We start from the raw sequence: 23,921 nt of genomic DNA on the forward strand, positions 1-23,921 counted from the left end.
CATATATAGTACATGCCATGGGCAAAAGTGATCTTCCAAAACAAGTTTTTCAATTTTGTTTGCAGTCTTCAGTTTTGCAGGCTGCAATTTGTAGGGGGGTGGGGGGGTTGTCCCCTCTGGTTTGGATATCTCCACTTCTTCTACATTATTTAATTCTCGATGTAATATAACAGCATTGGTGTTGATTAAAATCTGAAAAGTATCCCCCTTCTGGTTTTTCGACAAATCGCACCCTGCAAATTCCCAACGTTTCCATAACGTCACCATAGTTGTAAATCCTATTTGCTGTGTTGTTCTTGCTTTTTCAGACCAATGGCCACAGCTCTGTGGGAGGAGATCTGGCCTATCAGGAGCGTCTCAGTCGGCTCGAGAGCGATAAGGAATGCCTAGTCCTCCAGGTGGGTGGCCTAAATGGTTAGGCAGTTCAGCTGGTCTTGAGATTAGAGGGTTGAGGGTTTGAAACCCACCCTTACCAGATAAAAGAAAGACTATCTCCCTATTTTGTCAGGGATTTCAAACTCAAAGTTCAGTGGGGTCAATTCTGAATTCCACTTCCATGTTTGATGTATGTTAGTGTTTGTGACATTTATGAATTATGTGTGCACACACAAACACAATTTCCATCCTTTTTTACATAAACAGTTTGGCCGGCCTTCCCAATTTTTGATTTTGACCCACTTTGAATTTGAGTTTGACACCCCTGCCCTAGGCCAACAGTCACAGCTCTGAGTGTGGGGAGTACTGGTGTACCACCAGGACCGCCTCAGTCGGCTCAAGAGAGATAAGGAATGTCTAGTTGTCCAGGTGGGTGGCCTTAATGGTTGAGGGGCAGTCATGGGTAAGCAGTAAGGGTGTCAGTCTTGTAGGCCAAAGGTTGCCGGTTCGACTCCCGTCCTCTCAGACTGGTGGGGGGAATATTTAACCAGTGCTCTTCCCCATCCTCCCCCATGACTGAGGTCCCCTCCTCAGCATGGTTCTGTACCACCGCACCGTTCACTTGGGGAACCATTTGGGGCTGCCCCCTTGCAGTTCAATAAATGCAATGTTGTTGTGTGGAATGCTGGGTCACAGTGACAATGGGAGTTTCCCAGTGTGTTATACACAGGTTTCCCGTTTACAAACACTCCCGCTGTGAGGAGGACCAAGATGCTAAGCAGCCAACCACTTGAGCACATTTTTTTTGAGCGACAGCAGTGTCCAACAACAATCAGAGGTTGAAGAGTGTACAGCCAGGGGTGCACAGACAGGGATTGTTTACAAACAGGAAAGCCATGTATTGTCGTCAACCATACTGATTCCCTTCCTCAGGTGAGCGTTCTGACGGATCAGGTGGAGGTGCAGGGGGAGAAAATAAGGGACTTGGAGATGTGTCTGGAGGAACACAGAGAGAAGCTCAATGCAACAGAAGACATGCTCCAGCAGGTAGGTAGCGGGCCTGTAGAGCGAGTTGCACGAGAGTCTGGCTAACTACTCACTACTGATAGTGAAGAGGTTCATGGTAGCATACCCCACATACCGGTATCAATGCCTGCAGCTTTTCTGTTTTGTTAAATTAGAGTAACTTAAAGCTGATTGGAGTTGATTAATCTGCTTCATTGAGATGAGCTACCGTAGCCAAATCAATATAGTGACACACCGTAACTAACCCTACTCAGTCCTAACTGCCCTAACTGTCATCTGTAAACTGTAAACTGTAATCAAACAAGTCACCCAGTTAATCAGACAGGGACACAGGCCTTCACAGGCTAAGGATCCCAGAGGTAGTAGTCCATTCTAAATGTAGAAACTTTTTGTTTCATTAAAGATGAACAAATATTTTATGGATATTTGGATTGGAATTTCTTAATTTTGTCATTTTTCATAAAGAGACAGAACTGATAAGTTTAATTTCACATGTTCTTTATTTAGTGGTGAGGTCTGTCTGTTTTTTCTCTGGTTTATGGTCCATGTAAGGGAGATGTATATATTTCACGATTCACATTTGTCTTGATGGTGGCGTGGATGCACATGGCAGGAGCTGGTAGGCCGATCCACCCTGGAGACGCAGAAACTGGAGTTGATGACTGAAGTGTCTAGCCTGAAACTGAAATTGACCGCCGTGGAGAGAGACCGCAGAGAAACCGAGGTAATGTTGTGCTTCGATTAAAAGTTACACAATTCGAGTATCCATCTCCCCTGAGCAGGGAAGTCGACGACAGTGGGGGACAAATGGGTCAGTTTTCCCGGGACCAGGGTAAGGGTGGGCCCAGAGTTAGGTCCTCATAACATTGTGTGTATTGGGTTGGGGCCCAATTGTTGTTTGTTCTGGGCCTGGCTAAGATCTTCTGCGCCGCTGTCCATGGGCACTGCAATATCACCCTGGATGATTTAGAAGCACACATATTATTAGTGCAACATTAAGACAGGCAAATGCTACTGGAAAGGATAAGTGGCACATTTGCATTTCTGAGACTTGCTTATCCAGAAACCGTAAACCCCAAATTCCTTGCTAAACGTTTTTTTTTTTCTGAGCGAACAAAATCCATGAGCTCCCAAAAGCTATTTCCTGGAACGAAACGTAGTAGTCCTTTTGGTCATTGTATGCTCTGAGCAGGGACTGTCTTTCAATGCATCATGGTTTCTACACAAACACGCGCGCGCGCGCACACACACACACACACACACACACACACACACACACACACACACACACACACACACACACACACACACACACACACACACACACACACACACACACACACACACAGGGCCGTTGACAGCTTTGGCCAGGCCCGGGACAAAGTCATCTGAAAGGGCCCCTCGACACAATACATGCAATATAATGGGGACCCAATTCTGGGACCCAATTCTCTTTGCCCCCCCTGTCGGCTTCCTTGCACACACATACACACTTTCCCACAACTCCCCCCTCTCTCCTTCATTCCTTATCCAGAAACACTCTTTCTCTCTCTCTCTCTCTCTCTCTCTCTCTCTCTCTCTCTCTCTCTCTCTCTCTCTCTCTCTCTCTCTCTCTCTCTCTCTCTCTCTCTCTCTCTCTCTCTCTCTCTCTCTCTCTCTCTCTCTCTCTCTCTCTCTCTTTCTCTCTCTCTCTGTTTTTTCTTCTCCCTCTCTCGTGTGGAAATGTAAGGCAATACTCCCTTTAGAGCCGGTATTTTAAAGCCTGTAAATTCATTTAGGAGAGTTTAACATATAAGCGGCCTCAAAAATGCCAAGGAAGACCTTAAGAACTTAAAGCATCCAATTAAAAACCAGAAATGCTCTCAGAGTATTGCCCGTAGAAACGACTACATATGAAAGAACAAATTGGTTCATGTTTGTCAGGCTAAATTATTTGGCAATAAATTATCCCAGACCAGACAGTGGTTTCCTCTGCCTCCAGAATATAATGGGCCTGTGTGGGAAATTTACGAGTATTATGACGTTACGACTGCAGTAGTGGCATTAATAATATTCCACTTAACAGCCTGAATTCATAACAATGTGTGGGTTTCAGTGTCCCGTTTCATCATTGAGGGGAATTTGAATCTTTAATTTGAGATGTTACTGGGCGTAGTCATATGTCACTTGACTGCCTGAGTTCATAATGTGTGGGCTTCAGTGTCCCATTTCATCAGGAGGGGAATTTGAATCTTTTAATTTGACATGTTATTGGGCGTTTTACTGACTGCTGTGTGGGCTCTTCTTTAACTGTCTACTGTACTGTACCAGGCTCTGCAGCAGGAGGTCAACGACCTCCGTGTTCGGATAGTGGACATGGAGAACGAGAGGATACAGCAGGAGAAGAAGCTGGTGGCCACCAAAGTGAGTGACAGGACATTACACTTAGATAACACCTTTAGAGTGGATCTACTACATTAGGTACAGTGTAATAACCAGTGTAACAATATTTAGTACCATGTAATATCAGTGTGTGATGCCGCAGATTCTGTGCGCGTCATCACGGCTCCCGATGCGGGCGCCATTGAACATTTGAAACGCCATTCCCTCTTTAAAACTTTCATATCCCTGGCCAATATTAATCATGGACTTCAGTAACTGCTACGTGAAAGTTCTACAACATGTTTGCAATGTGTTTCATGCCTTGTGGTCTAACGTATGGGTGCACACATTAGTTAGAGTCACGAGTGCTTCATTCATATTCAAACATTTCACGCACGCATCCACACAGTCACAACGACACAACAGAACATACACAAACAGCGAATTCGCTGCATGTGTCCTTTTGTGTAAACATGCTCATGGTAGCAATGTTTCATCTTTAGTAATGCAACCGTGGGGTTTTAAGATGTCTAAGTGCATCGACAAATGTTTGCTTAGCATTTAAAAAACTTACCAGCACTTCCTCATTACCGCATCTTCCTAAAAGATGCGCGTCAGTGTTTGCCAATGCTTTATTCCCGTAGTAGAGTTGCGAGTGCACATGGTTGCACCCTCGCGGTGATATTTCGGTGTTTAGAACACCAAATGACTGTGTTAATGTCTGATTATGTGTAGTATGTTTATTTAGAAGGCCTAATATGATTCATGTAGTAATGGTACCATTTTAACTTGTGATATTTAATGTTAATGTCATTCTGACTTTTAGCACCCCTGCAGTTTCTAACTATAGTGGTATAGTCCACCTGCGTGGTGCGTCAGGTAGCCCTGATAATGGGGAATTTTGTCAGTAGTCGAGAGAGCTCCTTGGTGAACGGACGTGCGTCCTTATGCTCCATTACTCTGAAGTGTGAGTAACTTTGTTGACTTGAACAATATTGTGAGCCTGTGGCTATTTTGTTTATTTTCCCATTTTGTTATGTTGGCTTATCATAGCCCATTTATTTTTCCTGTAAATATTGTAAATAGACCAGATGTATATATTTTTCTACATTTAAGTTTAGTTTAGTTTTTTGTTTATTATTTTCCACGGGCTCACTGGATTTTCACTATAATGCACTTGGTGTCGCAAAATAAACGGCAAAAACACCATCTCTGCCTCCTGCTGGTTCACTGTGCCACTACTCCAAGACCCCTCGACAAACTACTTTTCAACATTTGGTGGCAGCGGTGTTTTCCAGTGTCAAGAGAGGGTGGCACCCCAAGATGTCTCAGCAGGCCAGACACCAACAAGCAGCAGTGAGGCCTAAGGATCCGGCGGAGAAGCCAACAGCGGCCCAGACGGTGGAGGAAGATGACAAGGCGGTTCCCAGGCCCAAGTCAGCACCTCCTGATGACCGGACCTCAAGGTTGGAGATGACTCTTTTCTCCTTCATACAAGCTCAGCAAGAGCGAGAGAACCGCGAGGAACAGCGATGGAGGACGATGCAACATCAATTCCAACAGCTCCAACACCTGGTGGGCACAGAACATCTTGACCACAGTCCGGTGAGGGGAGCCGAAAGCCGACCGCCGGAACCTGAACTGCTGGAGGATCACAGCTCAAGGCAGGAAGATCTGCAATCAAGCCCAGCCAGCCGTGAATCTGAAGTTCCAGCACCGGTGAGGAACCAGGCGCCAGAGCCCACTTCGGCAGATGACCAGACGCCAAGACGGGAACAATCGCAAGCGCGACCACTCAGCCCTGTGTCCGAACCTTCCAGGCCGGTGAGTGCTACCCCTTCAGCTTATTACGATTGGACGCCGCCAAGAGCACCTAAGATGACACCTTACACTGAAGACGAAGATATAGAGCATTACCTGACCACGTTTGAACGCCTTGCAATGGCAAACCAGTGGCCAAGGAGCAATTGGGCTGTGTACCTTGTCCCGCTTTTGACGGGGAAAGCCCGAGCAGCATATGTTGCTATGGACATTAAAGACACATTGGACTATGTCAAGGTAAAAATTGCCATACTGAACAAGTTCGAAATAGACCAAGACACATACCGCCATAGGTTCCGGTCTATGACACTGAGGGACGGCGAAACTGCTAAGGAACTACAAGCAAGATTGAGCGACCTCTACAGCAAATGGATCCGACCAGAGGAGAAGACCAAGGCTGAGATAGGAGACGCCATCATCTTGGAGCAGTTCCTGAGAATGCTAAACCCAGAGCTACGAATATGGGTGAAGGAACGCAATCCCAAGACGTCCAAGGAAGCTGCGGACCTGGCAGAGGCCTACGTCAGTGCTCGTCGACACAGAGGGACGTTCCAGCTCGGGGCCCATGACACCACAGGGAGAAGGGGCCAGCCACCACAACGAGACTCAGCGCGTCAGCCATCCGGTAAGTCTGTGGGTGGTGGTGGTGGTGGTCATGATTTTAGGAGGTCCTATAGTGCCCCTGTTAAGCCCAATACCCCTGTTAAGGCCAATACTTCTGCTAAGCCCCGCATAGCTTGTCACAACTGTGGCCAACCTGATCACATTAAACCTCATTGTCCATTACTTGCCATTAGTAATTCTAGCTTTTGCTACACACCTAGCAACATGGCTCACACACCCATACACACATCTAACGCTTCTGATTGCTTTGTGCCAGTAAAAATCAAGGGACGTACATGGCAGGCCCTCATTGACACCGGCAGTAGCCAAACCTTCGTTCAACGTGCATGTTTAGATAACACTGACTGCACTTATGTTGGGAAGGTCAAAGTTAGATGTGTACATGGTGACGAAACTGAACATCAAACTGCAAACATTGTGATCGAAATTGAAGGTCAAAAGTATTTACTTACCGTTGGCATCCTGGATAGCTGTCCGTATCCTGTGATACTGGGCCAGGATGTACCGGTGTTGGTGGATTTGCTTAAGTCACCTGTTGCTTCTGCCTGTGTAACCACTAGGCTGCAAGCAGACAAATTGTTGTCAGAGTTGCCATTTCCTGATGATCAGCCTACCTGCAAACCTAAAAAGTCAAGGTCTGTAAGAAGGAGGGACAAAGTTTTGGGAACTCCGTTACAGGAGCAGTTGCCCCTCCCACCACTAGATGGCATTGTGGTGGATAGTGCTGATTTTAAAGATTTACAAAAAACTGACATGACTCTGAAACACTGTTGGGAGAATGTTGCAAATGAGGATGAGGCGCTAATTGCTAAAGTGTGTGGAAAAGATTGTTTTATTGTCAAAGATGGAATATTGATGAGAGTGAGTGAGGAAGGTGAGCAGGTGGTTGTTCCGGAATCCCTGCGATCCAAGGTCCTTGACCTTGCTCACAACATCCCTTGGTCAGGCCATTTAGGCCAACAAAAGACAGTTGCCAGAATAGCCAAATGTTTTTACTGGCCCAAAGTGTATCAGAAGATAATTGAATACTGCAAATCTTGCCCCACTTGTCAGCTCAGATCTCGCACTCACAGAAACACAAAAGCACCCCTCATCAGCATGCCCATTATCGACACTCCCTTCACCCGAATTGCCATGGATGTTGTTGGTCCTTTGGAAAAGAGCAGAGCAGGAAACCGTTACATACTTGTGATTTGTGATTATGCTACTCGTTTCCCTGAGGCTTACCCCTTACGTAATGTCAAGTCTAGACAGGTGGCCAACTGTCTTATCCAACTCTTCTCTCGCGTGGGCATCCCCACCGAGATAATTACGGACCAGGGTACGAATTTTAACTCCCGCTTTATGAAGCAAGTCTACTCCCTGCTTGGCATTAGGCCTATTAGGACCACCCCATACCACCCACAGACTGACGGACTGGTTGAACGCTTCAACCAGACCCTCAAAGCAATGTTGAGGAAGTTTGTGTGCGATTCTGGCTCCGACTGGGACACCTGGCTGCCGTATCTTCTGTTTGCTTACAGAGAGGTCCCCCAAGCATCAACCGGCTACTCGCCCTTCGAGCTGCTCTACGGTCGACACGTGAGAGGCCCCCTGGACGTTCTGAAGGAGGCGTGGACGGGGGAACAGCCAGCACAGCAGGCCAGCGTTGCTGACTACGTCCTCAAGATGAGGACCAAGCTCGAGGAGCTGCGCAACCTGGCTCATGACAACCTGGCCCAAGCCCAGTCCCAGCAGAAGACCCTGTATGACCGGAACGCCAAGACCCGCAACTTCAACCCCGGCCAGAAGGTGCTGCTGCTACTCCCAACATCTGGCAGCAGTCTACTGGCAAAATGGCAGGGCCCCTTCGAGGTGCTGTCAAAGGTGGGCCCCGTGACCTACGAGCTGGCTATGCCAGACCGTCGCCGGCCCAAGCAGAAGTTCCACGTCAACCTCCTCAAAGAATGGGTGCCACGTCCAGATGCTGTCAGTCACCTGAACTGGGCCCGGGTGGTGGAGGAGGAGGAAGAGTCGAAGGAGCAGTACTTCCCAACCGGTGGAGGTGAGACCCTTACGCCGCCGATCCAGCACCTGTCCAGTCGGCAACAAGAAGACCTGCTAAACATCATTCCTGATGGGCTGTTCAGGGAGGAGCCTGGGCGGACGACACTGACCCATCACGACATTCGGCTGACGGGACCAGGGCCTATCCGTCAGACTTCCTGCCGTGTGCCAGCCAGACTCATCCCGGCGCTGAAGGCGGAGGTCCAGGCGATGCTCGAAATGGGCGTCATCGTCCCGTCACACAGCGAATGGTGTAGCCCTGTTGTCCTAGTTCCCAAGAAGGACGGAGGGCTGCGCTTTTGTGTCGACTTCTCCAAGGTGAATGCCATTTCGGCATTTGACCCCTACCCTATGCCGAGGGTGGACGAAATGGTCGAGCGCCTGGGCAAGGCGCAGTACGTCAGCACCCTTGACCTCTGCAAAGGGTATTGGCAGGTGCCTCTTACGCCAGAGGCCCAGGAGCTGACTGCCTTTCGGGCCCCTTCCGGGCTCTACCACTTCACAACCATGCCTTTTGGGCTGCATGGAGCAGCTGCTACCTTCCAGCGGCTAATGGACCAGGTGCTCAGGGGGGCGGAGACTTATGCCGCCGCCTACATCGATGATGTCGTTATCTTCAGCGCCACCTGGGAGGAGCACCTGACACATCTGTCCGATGTGTTCTGCAGGATCAGCGAGGCAGGCCTTGTGGTCAATGCTGGCAAGTGTCAGCTGGCACGGCCTGAGGTCTGCTACTTGGGGTACGTCCTGGGGGGCGGGAACATCAAACCCCAGGTGAGCAAAGTGGAAGCTGTTCGTGGCTGCCAGCCACCCACCACCAAGAAAGCAGTCAGATCCTTCCTGGGTCTGGTGGGGTGGTACAGGCGGTTCATACCCAGTTTTTCCTGCCGTGCTGCCCCGCTTACCAACCTGACCCGCAAGTGCAGTCCCAACAAGGTCGTGTGGACTGCGGAATGCCAGAAGGCTTTCGTGGATCTGAAAGAATGTCTGTGCAACGACCCGGTGCTCCAGAGTCCGAACTTTGACCTCCCTTTTACAGTGCAGACAGATGCCTCTGGTTCGGGGCTGGGGGCTGTGCTGCTGCAGGGGGAGGGAAAGGACCGGAGGCCGGTGCAGTACATCAGCCGCAAACTTTTTGACCGGGAGACCAGGTACTCCACGGTCGAAAAGGAGTGCTTGGCCATTAAGTGGGCCTTGGACACATTGCGGTACTATTTGCTTGGGAAGCAGTTTGTTCTGGAGACTGATCACCGTGCACTGCAGTGGCTCAACCGAATGAGGGACAGTAATGCCCGAGTGACACGGTGGTACCTTTCACTGCAACCCTACAGTTTCTCAATCCGGTATATAGCCGGGAAGGACAATGTCACATCCGACTTCTTGTCCCGCCTCGATGAGGAGGTCCAAGTTTAAGGAGGGGGGTGTGTGATGCCGCAGATTCTGTGCGCGTCATCACGGCTCCCGATGCGGGCGCCATTGAACATTTGAAACGCCATTCCCTCTTTAAAACTTTCATATCCCTGGCCAATATTAATCATGGACTTCAGTAACTGCTACGTGAAAGTTCTACAACATGTTTGCAATGTGTTTCATGCCTTGTGGTCTAACGTATGGGTGCACACATTAGTTAGAGTCACGAGTGCTTCATTCATATTCAAACATTTCACGCACGCATCCACACAGTCACAACGACACAACAGAACATACACAAACAGCGAATTCGCTGCATGTGTCCTTTTGTGTAAACATGCTCATGGTAGCAATGTTTCATCTTTAGTAATGCAACCGTGGGGTTTTAAGATGTCTAAGTGCATCGACAAATGTTTGCTTAGCATTTAAAAAACTTACCAGCACTTCCTCATTACCGCATCTTCCTAAAAGATGCGCGTCAGTGTTTGCCAATGCTTTATTCCCGTAGTAGAGTTGCGAGTGCACATGGTTGCACCCTCGCGGTGATATTTCGGTGTTTAGAACACCAAATGACTGTGTTAATGTCTGATTATGTGTAGTATGTTTATTTAGAAGGCCTAATATGATTCATGTAGTAATGGTACCATTTTAACTTGTGATATTTAATGTTAATGTCATTCTGACTTTTAGCACCCCTGCAGTTTCTAACTATAATGGTTTAGTCCACTTGCGTGGTGCGTCAGGTAACCCTGATAATGGGGAATTTTGTCAGTAGTCGGGAAGAGCTCCTTGGTGACGGACGTGCGTCCTTATGCTCCATTACTCAGAAGTGTGAGTAACTTTGTTGACTTGAACAATATTGTGAGCCTGTGGCTATTTTGTTTATTTTCCCATTTTGTTATGTTGGCTTATCATAGCCCATTTATTTTTCCTGTAAATATTGTAAATAGACCAGATGTATATATTTTTCTACATTTAAGTTTAGTTTAGTTTTTTGTTTATTATTTTCCACGGGCTCACTGGATTTTCACTATAATGCACTTGGTGTCGCAAAATAAACGGCAAAAACACCATCTCTGCCTCCTGCTGGTTCACTGTGCCACTACTCCAAGACCCCTCGACAAACTACTTTTCAACACAGTGTAATACCATGTACCAACCCTAACCCTAACCCTAGATATAAGTACAAAATTGGTACATGGTGTTACACTGGTTATTGCACTGTACCAGAGATGGTTTCTAACAAGTAGCAACCATCTCTGACTGTACCTAATGTGATAGATCCACTATAGTAGTTAACCACTAAAAATAAAGTGTAACCCACCTTTATACAAAAAAGATATATAAAACTTTAGAATAGCAGACCATAAAATTCATTATAAACCCTTTGTAAATAATGAACTAATTGTCCAGAAAACATTTTCAAATGTTTTTAAATGAGTAAGGAATACTAACAATGAAAGCTGTTAAAACTAAGCCGATTCTCACTGTACAGCCATAGGTTGGTCCTACAGTACGTTTGTAAATGTTGTGTTTATTGTAGTTCATTAATTTATGTTAATAAAGAGTTAGGAAGGCTTTTTAAGGGATCATTATTCTTGAGTGTTACCACTTATGATTATTTAGGTAGCCTACTGGGCATTTGTTACAGCCCCTGGAGCAATTAAGGGCTAAGTGCCTCGCTCAAGGGCACGTCAGCCATTAGGAAGGTGTGGAATTTGAACCTGCAACCTTCCAATTGCAAACCAGACTTTGTAACCATTAGACCATGGCTGTCACCAAATCAAACAGTGACCCTCACAAACAGTGACCCTCACAAACAGTGACAATAGTGTCCTATCGTTGCCTCTCAGAAATAAACATGACCTTATTTACTCTCTGATCTAACTAGAGGAAAATGTGACTTCCTAGAGTGGAAATATTATATCTTCTCTGACAGTCTTGCCTTTGTCTCTCAAACATAAATAAGTACGGCCTCATTCACTTCTGATCCTTTCCGTCCCAATTAAGATAAAAAGGTCAGTGTTGGATCATGTAAAGGTCTTGAGAAGCACCATGATATTTTGGGTTTCATTAGACACTGATTTTTTCGTTTGATTTAAAAAATATGCCAAAGGCCAGAGCTTATTCCATTCTTAATTGCCTCTCCCCAAACCCACTAAAATGAAAATCATTCACTTGAGCACAATCTCTGTTATTTGTTTCTGATAGGTGAGACAATTCCCAGAAACTGTTTTTTCCTATGAGTCTGTTTGTACACAGTGGCCCATGACAGGGACTTGTCATCGTCTGGAAAGGCTCGTCCTCTTTATATTTTGCATTTTCCTTCCTTCCTCAACATCTTTTTTGTCTTCTTTTCTTTTCTTTATTGTAGGAGCCAGCTCCTCTGTGGTATTCTTCTGCTCTCCTCTTCCTTCGTGTGTCATTTCTGTTTCCTGCCCTAACAGCTGGCTCTTTCTAGCTTCTCTCACTCTCGGGGTGACAATGACAGCTGAGCACAGATGCCCTGTCTAAATATGGTGACGCATATCCTCTTTTTCAACTCTGTTGTTCTCTGCTTCTCTGTTCTCAGCTTCTATTTTCTGTCATATATCTAAATGTGCTCTCTTTTGTTTTCACAATATACTGTATGTTTTTCCATCACAGCAGCTATGCTTTTGTCTATGGGTATTATAGTAGATTAGTTTGTTGTAGGGCCGTCGAATAATAAGAAATATTAACAATACAATATTGCCACATAGAATACTTCAAATGTATAAAATACCCAGAAGTAAATAACATGATATCATAACGTTGATGGTTTTGCTGAAGTCTTATAAGTACTCTATATATGACTATTATATTGACTTGCTGTGCAGTCTTAATATAACTACTCTATGCACTTCATTGATTGTCAGGATGAGTTGGTGGCCATTCAGAGACAGCTGGGGAAGAAGGATACGGAGCTGAGAGGCCTGCATGGGCAGGGGCAGGAAGAGGTCACGGCACCAAACGCTGGCCTGGATGTGGATAGAGGTGGGTAGCCACATAGTTCCAGAGCCTTCCATGGTGCTGCTCCCATTCTTTGGAACAGTCTGCCCGACCACATCCAGAATGCCCCTTCACTGGCCATGTTTAAGCAACACCTTAAGACACATCTCTTCCTGGAGGTTTATGGCTGCTAGTTCCACAAGCACTTTTACTTACATGCATTCACCCACACGCTCACACACTGACGCGCACACACACTCACACTTTCCAACACAACACTCTGTGAAGCATCCTTGGGTGTTTTGAAAGGCGCTTTATAAAACGAAATTATTATTATTATTATTATTATAGTCCCAGAGTGAAACCTGTCTCCTCCTTGCACCACACAACTCTACTGGGAAACAGTTTGGCATCGAATTGTGGTAACACTTTCTTTTAGTGTTACAATAGCACTAATACATACCTGTACAATGTTAATGCCTGTATAAGTAACTTGTTAGGCATGTACTAAGCAAAATCAAACATTTGTTAGGCATGTATTTGCAAATGTTTTGTTCATGCACTATAAGGGATTTATTACTAATGTAACCTTGGTAAGGACCTTGTAGGCCTGGGTTTTGCTACAGTATGTAACACTAAAATAAAGTGTTACCAGAATTGTTTTTGCCTTTATTTGTAATAGTGACAGTGAAGAGATGACAGGAAATGGTTGGTAATAGAGAGACATGGGGGAGCATCGGGAAATGACCTGAGGCCAGAATTGTACCCAGATCCCTAAAGTATGGCGCCCTAGCCATTTGTGTCACAGCCAAGGCAAACTTGCAAGCCATACAAACAGAACTCTGAGTGTTTGGAGGGGTAGAAAAGTGTTACACAGTAAATGTAATCCATTTATAATGTTTTGTTTTGTGGTGGTACTCTACCCTGTGTAGTATTGTCAACTTGGATAAGAGTAAGACAAAAATTAATTAAGATTATGGCAAAATACCTAAAATTGAACACAGATGTGGAAAGTTGTTCAGAAAAGGACACAGGCCCTTGCAGTTTTTAGCTTTTCGCACATTGCCTTTTGCGATCAATATTGCGATGAATGTGCAGCCTGTTAAGATGTAATGCTCGTCATCCATAGTTCTGTTGCATGTAATAACTTGCTTTGTTTTCTTGCTCTACCATATACATGAAAAATGAGAGGAATAAAATGGCTTCAAATGCGCCATAAAAGAGCATAGCCGACATCTATTGTGCTTTATCAGAATGACTTCTTGTGTTTTTATGTGCAAATATAAAAACCTTGGGGCACTCCTTTCGTAGGATTATAAAAAGCCCTCATAAAAAATTGAGTCCATGCGTATCGTGAATACAATGTGTGGACTGTGTATTACCCATTGCGTAGTAGAGTGTGTATTCGTGTTGATAAAAGTGTAGTGAAATGTGTGTATGTGCTGTTTGGGCATTTTAATGTATTATGTCACCCTTTTCACAGATATGGAGGTTCAGAGAATGAGAAAAGCAATGGAGTCTGTGATTGAAGCGAATGCTGAAAAGGTTGGTGCCTGACTACATCTGCGTGGGAATTATTACAGTTATTTGGATATAGATAGATATGGCTGTACAGTGGCCATGGAAGAATACGATGTGTGTGTGTGTGTGTGTGTGTAATATACAATATGAGATGAGGAGGGCGGATTCATATGGCCAGGGGCCCCCAGGCTACAGGGTGCTGTAGGCCTTCTGTAGGAACTTATTCGACTAATATTAAAGACAATGTTGTCATTTTGAGCCAGGAATGAAGGATGGCATGTTTGCTAAAGGAAAGGGGGTATTGACAAGATTTGGCACTCTATCCAACTCCATTGTAATTCTGCAATATCTTTTTTTTCTTTGGCCAATCTAGGCCTTTGGCTCCTGTTAGGCGGGATCCTCTAGGCTGCCGTCATATTTAGCCTGTGCATTAATCCAGCCCTGATATAAGGTGAGCAACTAAAACTGTCCATGTTGATGCAGGATCGTAAAATTGAGGAGCTGCAGCAGTCCCTGATGCACTTCAAGAAGGTTCAGGAGATGGTGCTGCCAGTGGAGGAGACGAGGGGTGAGGCAGCACTGCTCTGACACCAGACCTTTCATTTCATGAAATCTTTGTGTAAAATGTATGTATGAAATGTGGAGAGAGAGAGAGAGAGAGAGAGAGAGAGAGAGAGAGAGAGAGAGAGAGAGAGAGAGAGAGAGAGAGAGAGAGAGAGAGAGAGAGAGATTGACTGAGTGTGTAGATACAGATGCCCATGTGTTTGTCTGCCCGACCCATATCTATTTATCTATGCACATTTCCGTGGGTGTGTACTACACAGCCATGTGCTCAGCATGTGTGAAGTGTACTCTCACTACACAGGCACGTGTTTAAGGGTGTGTGTGTGTGTGTGTATCTTGTCTATTTATAACACACATAATGGGCTACAGAGAAAACCAAGGAAGACGCCAGCACGGGAAGCCTGGGAGATATCGCAGCTACCGTCGCCATAGAAACGGACACATCCTCACCCGTAGGTGTGGAGGAGACTGATGAGGTTCGTACGGCAAACTCTCCATGACAGTGATTGCCCTGAAGGCATCCAATGTGGGCCTTGAAATCATGTTCTAACAATCTAAATAACATTTGTCTGTATGTTGCTGTTGACCATGTATTTGAGTTTTATGGTTTATTGGGCCAGATGTGGGCCCTGACCATTTGTGAAAATGTCTAGGGGACCTCAAGTACTGTAGAAAGAGGTTGGGAAGCCCTGCTCTATGACGTTGCCCTTTGGGGACACATCAATACCTTTCCAGTCATTTCCTCCCTCCTTGTGCCTCGACGTCGACTTGGATAAAGTGCATTGAACATTTTCAATACAATATTTTCCAGCCTATTGGACACATAGAATACAGGCACGATGTGTCGGGGAAAAAATAAGCCTTGCAGCCATTATAAACACAATATAAAACACATGAATAAAGTGACTTTATCCAGCATGACATTGAGGTCGGAGACTGGAAGACATGACTGAAGACTGAAGGAGGGATATTGAGGCCCTCCCTCTGTGTGCCTACTACTACACACTACACAGGATGTGCCTCAGACTCTGACAGCCTGGACTTCCTCCAGCTTTGCAGAGATTGACCTCCTACACTGTGTGTGTGTTTGTGTGTGTGTGTGTGTGTGTTTTTTTTTTCACTAAGGAAATCTGTTGGCCTTCCGGCCCATCGTTGTTTATTTGAGGAATGCTTTGCCCAGCATGTTATTGCAGCTACGTAGTCACTGTAAAATTGAAGCAGCAAATTATGATATTTACTTTCACTTTTAGTTTATTAATTGGGAGGACTTAACAAAAAAAAAACATTGAACTAAAAACATTGATTCTTTTACACTAGAACAGCTAAATCGTTATTGTGGGCTATCCTTTTTCACTCATGGTGAAGCTGAAGGGCTAAGGTCATAAATCTTGATGAGTGAAATGTTTGTTTTTGGTCAGTTTGCGGGGTAGAATATCTTCCCCAGAGGGCCACAGCGCTTAAAGGTTTTTGCAATCATTGTCTTTGTCTGTGTGTGGCCTGAATATGTGTGTGTGTGCGTGCGTGTGTGTGTGTCTTCTTTCAAACCCTCAGCCGCAGTTGATTCCCTGTACAGAGCTGCTGGAGTCTGAGTTGGCGTGTTTGGCTACAGCCAAGTCTACCACCATCCCAGCAGAGCTCGCCAAGACAGCCGCGAATACACAGAGGTGCCGCCTCACTCCCCAAACACAACTTTTCTGAATGTGTACTGTAAATTGCACATGAAATGTGAATAGTGACAACATTCACATAGGATCCAACAAAGGATTCTATTCTAGTCTATTCTATTCTATTCTATTCTATTCTATTCTATTCTATTCTATTCAAATTCTATTCTATTCAATACAGTACAATACAGCACGGAGGTCATTAGTACACTATGACAAAGTTACTCTTTGACGAGAAAGGCATTTACATAACATGGCTGTGCACTATACTACTGACACTCAAGGTCATATTTTGCTACATTTTTTCATTTTTCTTTCCATTTCGTGTTATAATATCAAACTATTTCCATTAAACACATTGAGATGTACAAATCCTTAATGGCCATGCAATGTTATTAAAATACCAACCACATTATGCAGGGTAATCAAATGTGCGATAATGTCTATTTTTCTTTCTTTTGCTTTCTCCTTCAGCTCATCGGAGGTTTCTCTGTCAAAGACCTCAGATCAGGTTACCAAGGCAGAAGAGGTACGTACACTATGTGTGTTCTGTATGAGGGTGGCCATTCATTGGGTTTGATCCGATTTCAACTTTCCCGGACATGCGAAATGAGACCAAGGGCTGACTCTGACTCTCTCGCTCTCTGTACAGAAAATCGCTATCATGCCTAGATGGTCATGCACCTAACACTGTTTCACATTAGACATCAGAGTTCAGAGGAGTTGAAGCGACTAGACTACTTCTTTGAGCTTGACGAAGCTTCATTAGTTTTGCCTGAGTAAGCAAATAAGAGCAAAGACGTTATGGCTTCACTCAGTTGCCTTCCCTAAACTGCTGTGCTCAAACTCTACTGCTTTTAAATTGTATACAAGTTTGGTTTTAGTTTGTGCTGCACACCAAATCATTTCTCGTGCAGTTTTCCAGTTTTACTCATACAGAACTGATGAAGCCTTGGAAAGAGGAGGGAAACATCTTCAAGGTTAAAGCAAAGGGTCCGGTGTGGGCCCTACTGTGGCGCTAACGGTAGGGCACTCATCTGCTACGCGGCTGACCTGGGTTCGATTCCGGCCTGGGTCCTTTGCTGACCCTTCCCCGTCTCACTTTCCCCACTCGCTTCACTCCTTCACTGTCCTATCATAAAAATAAAGTTAAAAGACCAAAAAAATATATATAAAGCAAAGGGTCCAGTTGCTTAGACCTTAACTCCTTGGATGACGTTATCTGGATTAAATGAGAATCTCCACAGACATGATTCAGAGTCTTGAGTCAAGATGGCGTCTCACTGCTCTCTAACCTCATCTGTATTTGCCTCCTGAGCACTGAAGAGATTATTTATCACAGGTATTATATCCAGTCAGCAGATTGTTTTCCTAAACTGAATCACGCCGAGTGCATTAGGCCTATTCCAGAACGTCTTCTCTGTCACCGTTTGTTAAAGCATTGGGCTGGAAATAAGATAATAGTATTGTTTACAATCTCTCTAAAAAACAAATTGTTCCTGGTTCCATTTGAATTAGTTTTAATCAAAACTAGTTGATGTAGGATGGTTGCACTTAGCCTCAGTGTTATCAGTTGAAAATAGTGCTGTTGTTAAAAATGTTATTGTTGTCGTGTATTGCAGAAAGTTGACTTTAGAGCTTTTTGTGAAGTATTTTTACGTATTTTAAGTAGTGCTGTCTATTCTACTCTATCTAGCGACTGATGGCTGGATGCGGACCCCAAGACAGTTTGAGCTTGAAAGACCATGAAAGTTCAATGATGTGTGAGAGATGGAAACTGGTGTGAGAGAGTGGGAAAATTCTTGATTTAACAAACGATTTTTTTGTTGTGGATGTGTGCACCCTGACTTCCAAATGCTAGTGATGAAAAGTGGGTCATGAAGTCCCTACAAGAGGAGGCTCCAGCTCTGCAGCTGTCTGCCCTACAGCTGGCAGTGGCACTACTGTGACACGCTGGAATTTGGAGTTTCCTCATCCATAGATCTAGTGCCACCTACTGGCAATGCGAGGAACAGGAAAAGTGTAAAAGTGACTGCACTTCTGAGAACGTTGTAAAAAATCTACAATCATTGATGGGCAACTTTGATTCATTAGTTACAATCCACTGCCACATATTCCAAGTGATCTTATTGTACTTGTCCAATTCAGCCTGGTTCAATGATCTGGTTGAATTGGACGGGTAAAACCACCTCATTGAATGGAATATGTGGCACTGGACTGAAATCAATGAATCCTGGTGACCCATCGCTGTCCACAATTATATTGTTCCTGTCTTCTGCCTACGTCCCTCTGGTTCAGGACCAACGGCTAAAGGACGCTTCAGCATCTAGGCCGAGCGCTGCGGAGGGAGAGAGCTTTGGCTCCAAGAAAGCTCGGTCCTCCTTCGGAAGAGGATTCTTCAAGATCCGAGGAGGGAAGAGGACTGCGAGCGCCCCTAACTTAGGTGAGAACATAAATTTTTCTGTGCATTCTGAAAGTCGCAGATACTTGAAATGTACCCTGCACTGTTTTTCTGGAACACGTTTGATATACTTTTTTGTTGTTGTGTATTATGTGCACCACCGGTCATGCTGTACGTTGTTGTCATACTGTAAATGTATTGTTGTCTTTGACTGTGTCCATGCAACTAATTCATCAACCATGTTGTGTTTGTGTGCAAGTGTTGTCCATGTAACTAATTCAGCCGTGCTGTGTGGATGTGCTGTATGTATTTGTTGGTTCTGAGTCTGTGTGAGTTACAGTGTTCACTTTGATGTCCCATGAATGGATTGCCTCAAACAAAACCCCAATTGTCATGTATTATATTATATTATATTATATTATATTATATTATATTACATTATATTACATTATATTATATTATATTATATTATTAGGTTAGGTTAGGTTAGGTTAGGTTAGGTTAGGTTAGATTGATCCACTCAGGCTCAGACTGTGTGTCTGTGTGTGTGTGTGCCTGTGTGTGTGCGTGCCTGCGTGTGCATGTATGCATCTCTGTTGTGTTGGCCATTGCATGTTGTCATCCCATGTGTCCTGTCCTTGTGTCCTATGTGTCCCTATGTGTCCCACCATGCACTCCTCTGAAGACCGTAGTTGGAGTGCGAGTGCCCCTTCGCTAGGTACAGTACAGCACACACTACTGGCTTGGCCTGCAGTTATGACAACACCTGGGTGACGATGCAGAAGGAGAGAGGACTGATGCGACTCACACACACACACACACACTCACACATACACTCTATCACCAGCTCCCACTGAGATCCCATCCTGTCGTTTCACCACCCCCAAAAGTTGTAAACAAACCTCCAGAGATTTTTTTTTCCATTTCCTGACAATGCGATTAAATATACAACTGAGCCAGGACAGGATTGGATGCCATTTTCCGTTGTGAGCATATCACATGATATGGGGTGAATGCACAGTTTGTCGCAATGACCACAACAGCAACGAAAAACAGACTATTGCCCATTTTGTTACACCACCGTTTTTACCAGCCATGATTTCAAATTGGATTGTTGAGGAGACACTGCAGTCAGTGTAATCAATTGCATCTAACAGAAAGACTACTGAATTGTATTTGACCAACTAACCAACACAGTTTTCTTTTTAAAAAGTAGAGGTTCTGTTCGCTTTGTTATTCAGGAATTTCAAATCTTCATTTGGCAGACCAAGTTCAAAAACATGAAACTCTCAAATTCTCCAAACATGAAACGCTTCGGAGCTGGTTTGAAGGGAGAGATCCCTGGAGATGGGGAAAGATGATGTGGTGCTGTTGCAAGTCGCTGTCTCTCTCTCTCCGCTGAAAGGATAACACAGCTGGATGTACACAGAGATGTTACCCCAGACATGCAGAGCCACTGACAGCTTTGACCGGGCCCGGGACAAAGTCAACTAAATAGGGGCCTCTTCTCAATACATACATGCAATTTAGTGGGGTTGCAATTCAACAGACCCTCTTTCTCTGGCCCCAGGACAGCTGACCCCTTTGCCACCCCCGAGTTGGTGAGCCTGCAGACATGTGACGCAGGGAGAGGTCTCCTCTATCTCACAGGCCACTCTCTTGGCTGGCTGGCTGTGGCTAGACTTGTTTTTACTCATCTTCTGCCCAGTCTTTGATGTCGGCTCATGTGCTGGTCTAACATCTCTGTGTGCCGACTTTGAACATCTTCTCTTTTTTTCGTCTTCTTTTATCTTCTTCCTCTTCTTAAGTGGGTTTTTATATACAGTATGTTTTGGGAGTGTGTGCGTGTGTGCGTGTGTACACTTGTCTGTTCGTACTGTGTACTGATTTGTATGCATGTGAGCTGCTGGTGTGCGTTTTTGTGTGTGTGTGTGTTTTGCTTGGTTTTGTGTGGGCACTATTTACAAAAGAAATCTTAATCATATCCAGACCTTCACCCTTATTTCTTTGTCCTTTTCTGAGACATTCGGCTGTCACATATCCTTCACCCAGGGTCATCTGCAATGTCGCCATTGTACAGTTCATAAGTCACAAGCCCCAGCACTTTGTCATGGGACATAATGTTTTTTGCCTTAAGAACTACAAGCCGTTACCAGAGAAAGTAAGATGGTTCCCTTATTCAGTCTGCCATTATGCTGGTCCTCTAATACAGAGGTTCTTAACCTGGGGTGCGGGCACCCCCTGGGGGTGCGCTAGAGATTTCAGGGGGTGCGCGGGATTTTGTTTGTATTGAGGTTGTGACCAAAATTCTGCTCCCAAACATTATAATTAGGCCAAGTTAAGACCAAATTTAATCATGTTTTCGTCCCCATGTAAATTCATTACCTATTGATTGATTAATGTTTTTTTTTTGGTATGTATACACGTGTAGACATGGGGGATGGGGGTGCACCGCTTGTCTTGGGAACAGCTAAGGGTGTGCGTTCAGAAAAAAAGGTTAAGGACCAGTGCTCTAATGCCTCTTTTCCACTGACAGTTTTCTGGTAGGCCTACAGCTCGACACAGCGCAACTCGGATGCCACTTTTTTCTTTTCGAATAGGCACGTCACAGCTCAATCGTAAAGCAAAAAGTGGCGGCCGAGTCGTGCTGTGTTGAGCTGTTGGCCTACCAGAAAGGCATCAGTAGAAAAGAGGCATAAGGGGATAATGTAAAATCATTCTGCCTCCATATGCTCGGGTTCTTTGCGGGTTCTACTGGCTGTTTATTTGGAGGTGGTGGGTTTTTCTGTAAATACTGTAGAGATGTGGGGTTATACTTTGTTTTACATTGATTGGGTTCAGGTTAACCAAAGTATAAAACGGCATGTAACATTATGTGCGTACTTTCACTGCAGTTTGTGGTTAGTGTTATGTGTGTACACAGTGTACATGCATAATATTTCATGCACATAGATACACGGAAAAAAGAACCCTTACAGTGAAGTGTTAGCAGAGGTTGTTCATGCCTATTTCTGTAGATAGTACATGTAAATGTGTTGTGTTAATTCAACACGTGGAGAGTCAATTTAACACATTCCAGAGTGCATTCTGTCCTAGAGTACTCTCTAAGTGTTGAATTAACACTGCAGTTTTTCACTGAGTAGGGCTCTTCTTCTTCTGCTGTGGTGGTGGTGGTGTTGATGGTGTTTATGGTGAGGGGTGCTGTCACTTCTGTACAGGCGCAGATCACCCGGTCTGTCACATCTAGACTAGGACTTGAGTCTATTCTGGGAGCTGTTATAGACTCTCTGCAGCTGTCCGTAATTGGTGTGCTCATTAACTCCTGTGGCATTCGTTAGCGGAGAGCGAGCGCAAGGGGACGGAGCACCTGGACTTGGCAGGGGCACCGGCGACGCGCAGGGCACAGGCGGACAGAGAGGCCGCCCACCAGGCAGCGACCGCATCAGGAGATGCCAAGAAGAAGCCCAAGGGACTCAGGAAGCTATTTGGAAGGTACTGCTATTATTGTTGACACTTCTGTGCCACCGTACTGTGTTCATCTTCAGGTCGGATTGTAGAAATGACATAATAACCCTGTATAACATAAGGAAGGTATTATTATTATTGGGGTATTTGCAACATTTTTTAAAGATATTTTTGGCTTTGTATGCCTTCATTTGAGAGAACAGTGAGGGAGAAACAGGAAACGAGTGAAGAATTGGAAGAGTCTCGGTCACTTCAGTCATCTTATCCCGACATTAATCACATTGCACTGCCTTACATGTGGCACTTTTATTCAAAGTAACTTTTGAAAGACGACACAGGTCAACCAGTAGTTTTACCTGGGCCTAACAGAGTCTGAAACCACATTTCATATTTTCCAGAAATTTGAGGGTGGTATGTCCCACCTAGCCTGATTATCATCGACTTTCAAATCTCTTTGAGACTGAAGGTGTTGTTGTGTCACTAGGAGGGTACGGCCTGGCTATGTCCCACCAGGATCTGTACCTCTGAGAACAGTTGATTTCTACTGTATATAACACTGTGTATATTATTTTTTTTTAAATGTTAAAAGTCTTCTTGTCTAACTGCAAAGTTTCACTAGTCACAAATGAAAGACATATTACTTACTACCTAAGTAGTTAGAATATTTTGAATGGATCTAAAACAGGAAGGTGATGCCTTGAAGGCCCAATGGGATTAAAGTCTGTGTACTGAGAGAAAATCTCTGTAAAATGCCTACATCTACTTCAGTGTCAAATGGGAAGACTGATGACTATGAGACCTACAGGTATAATGAGGAGAAGGTTTGTAAGTATTATAAAGGTACAAATATGTTTGTGTTGGAAAAAATGTTGGCTATAGAAAGTCTGAATGGCTGGAGTGGTAACTTGGAAATGCTGATGGTCGGTGAGAAAAAGCCCCGCATAGCATACTGATGTTTGTGTTGTTTTGTTTTGCAGACTGCGGAGGAGTCACTCCACCTCGTTCAACCTGGATGATGCTGCGGAGGGAGAGTTCAGGAGGGGAGGGGTCCGAGCCACCGCTGGCCCCCGCCTGGGCTGGTCACGAGACCTGCAGCACGGCGGCAGGTAGACGTTAGGGATGGCGAAAATTTTAAAATATCTTAACCTGTTACTGAGACTCATTAACTGGTGGTTAACCGGCAATCTTAAATGATATAACGTTCGTGTGCCCGATGGGCACAGCACTGAATTTGTATTTTATTTTTCACATAAGTCTTTCTTTTTGCTGCTCAGACAGGACCTGTCATGTCCAGTCAGTGTCGCCAGATGGAAAATGCTGAATTATCCTACCAAAACCTCAAAATTATAGTTTTTGGGGGCTTTTTAGGAGGAAATTATTATTATAATTATTATTACCGGTTAACCGGTGGCTGCTTGTCTGTCTGTCTGTCTGTCTGTCTGTCTGTCTGTCAGCTTGCCTGTCTGTTTATCTGCCTGCCTGTCTGTCTGCTTGTCTGCCTGTCTGCCTGCCTGGCTGTCTATTTGTCTGTCTGTCTGCTTGTCTGTCTGCTTGTCTGTCTGTCTGTCTGTCTGCTTGTCTGCCTGTCTGTCTGTCTGCCTGCCTGTCTGTCTGTCTGTCTGTCTGTCTGTCTGCCTGTCTGTCTGTCTGTCTGTTTGCTTGTCTGCCTGCCT

At 44.9% G+C, this 23,921-nt stretch overlaps 1 protein-coding gene across 2 annotated transcripts in view; it reads left to right on the top strand.

Annotated features, from left to right (window-relative positions):
* Positions 1-23,921, top strand: part of LOC134464008 (liprin-beta-1-like) — a 60,243-nt gene that overhangs the window by 24,956 nt on the left and 11,366 nt on the right. Inside the window, exons 5-18 of one of the 2 annotated variants that reach the window (XM_063217444.1) lie at positions 309-398; positions 1,309-1,422; positions 2,015-2,125; positions 3,712-3,804; positions 12,561-12,678; positions 14,117-14,178; positions 14,638-14,722; positions 15,088-15,194; positions 16,270-16,382; positions 16,857-16,911; positions 18,681-18,825; positions 19,469-19,501; positions 22,122-22,275; positions 23,226-23,354. In XM_063217444.1, coding sequence (XP_063073514.1) covers positions 309-398; positions 1,309-1,422; positions 2,015-2,125; positions 3,712-3,804; positions 12,561-12,678; positions 14,117-14,178; positions 14,638-14,722; positions 15,088-15,194; positions 16,270-16,382; positions 16,857-16,911; positions 18,681-18,825; positions 19,469-19,501; positions 22,122-22,275; positions 23,226-23,354 — 1,409 coding nt within the window. The remainder of the gene's footprint in view (positions 1-308; positions 399-1,308; positions 1,423-2,014; positions 2,126-3,711; positions 3,805-12,560; positions 12,679-14,116; positions 14,179-14,637; positions 14,723-15,087; positions 15,195-16,269; positions 16,383-16,856; positions 16,912-18,680; positions 18,826-19,468; positions 19,502-22,121; positions 22,276-23,225; positions 23,355-23,921) is intronic. The other variant, XM_063217445.1, reaches the window with a different exon arrangement.

The sequence above is a fragment of the Engraulis encrasicolus genome, chromosome 15 (genome assembly GCF_034702125.1).
Source record: "Engraulis encrasicolus isolate BLACKSEA-1 chromosome 15, IST_EnEncr_1.0, whole genome shotgun sequence".
In the NCBI taxonomy this organism is placed as follows: domain Eukaryota; kingdom Metazoa; phylum Chordata; class Actinopteri; order Clupeiformes; family Engraulidae; genus Engraulis; species Engraulis encrasicolus.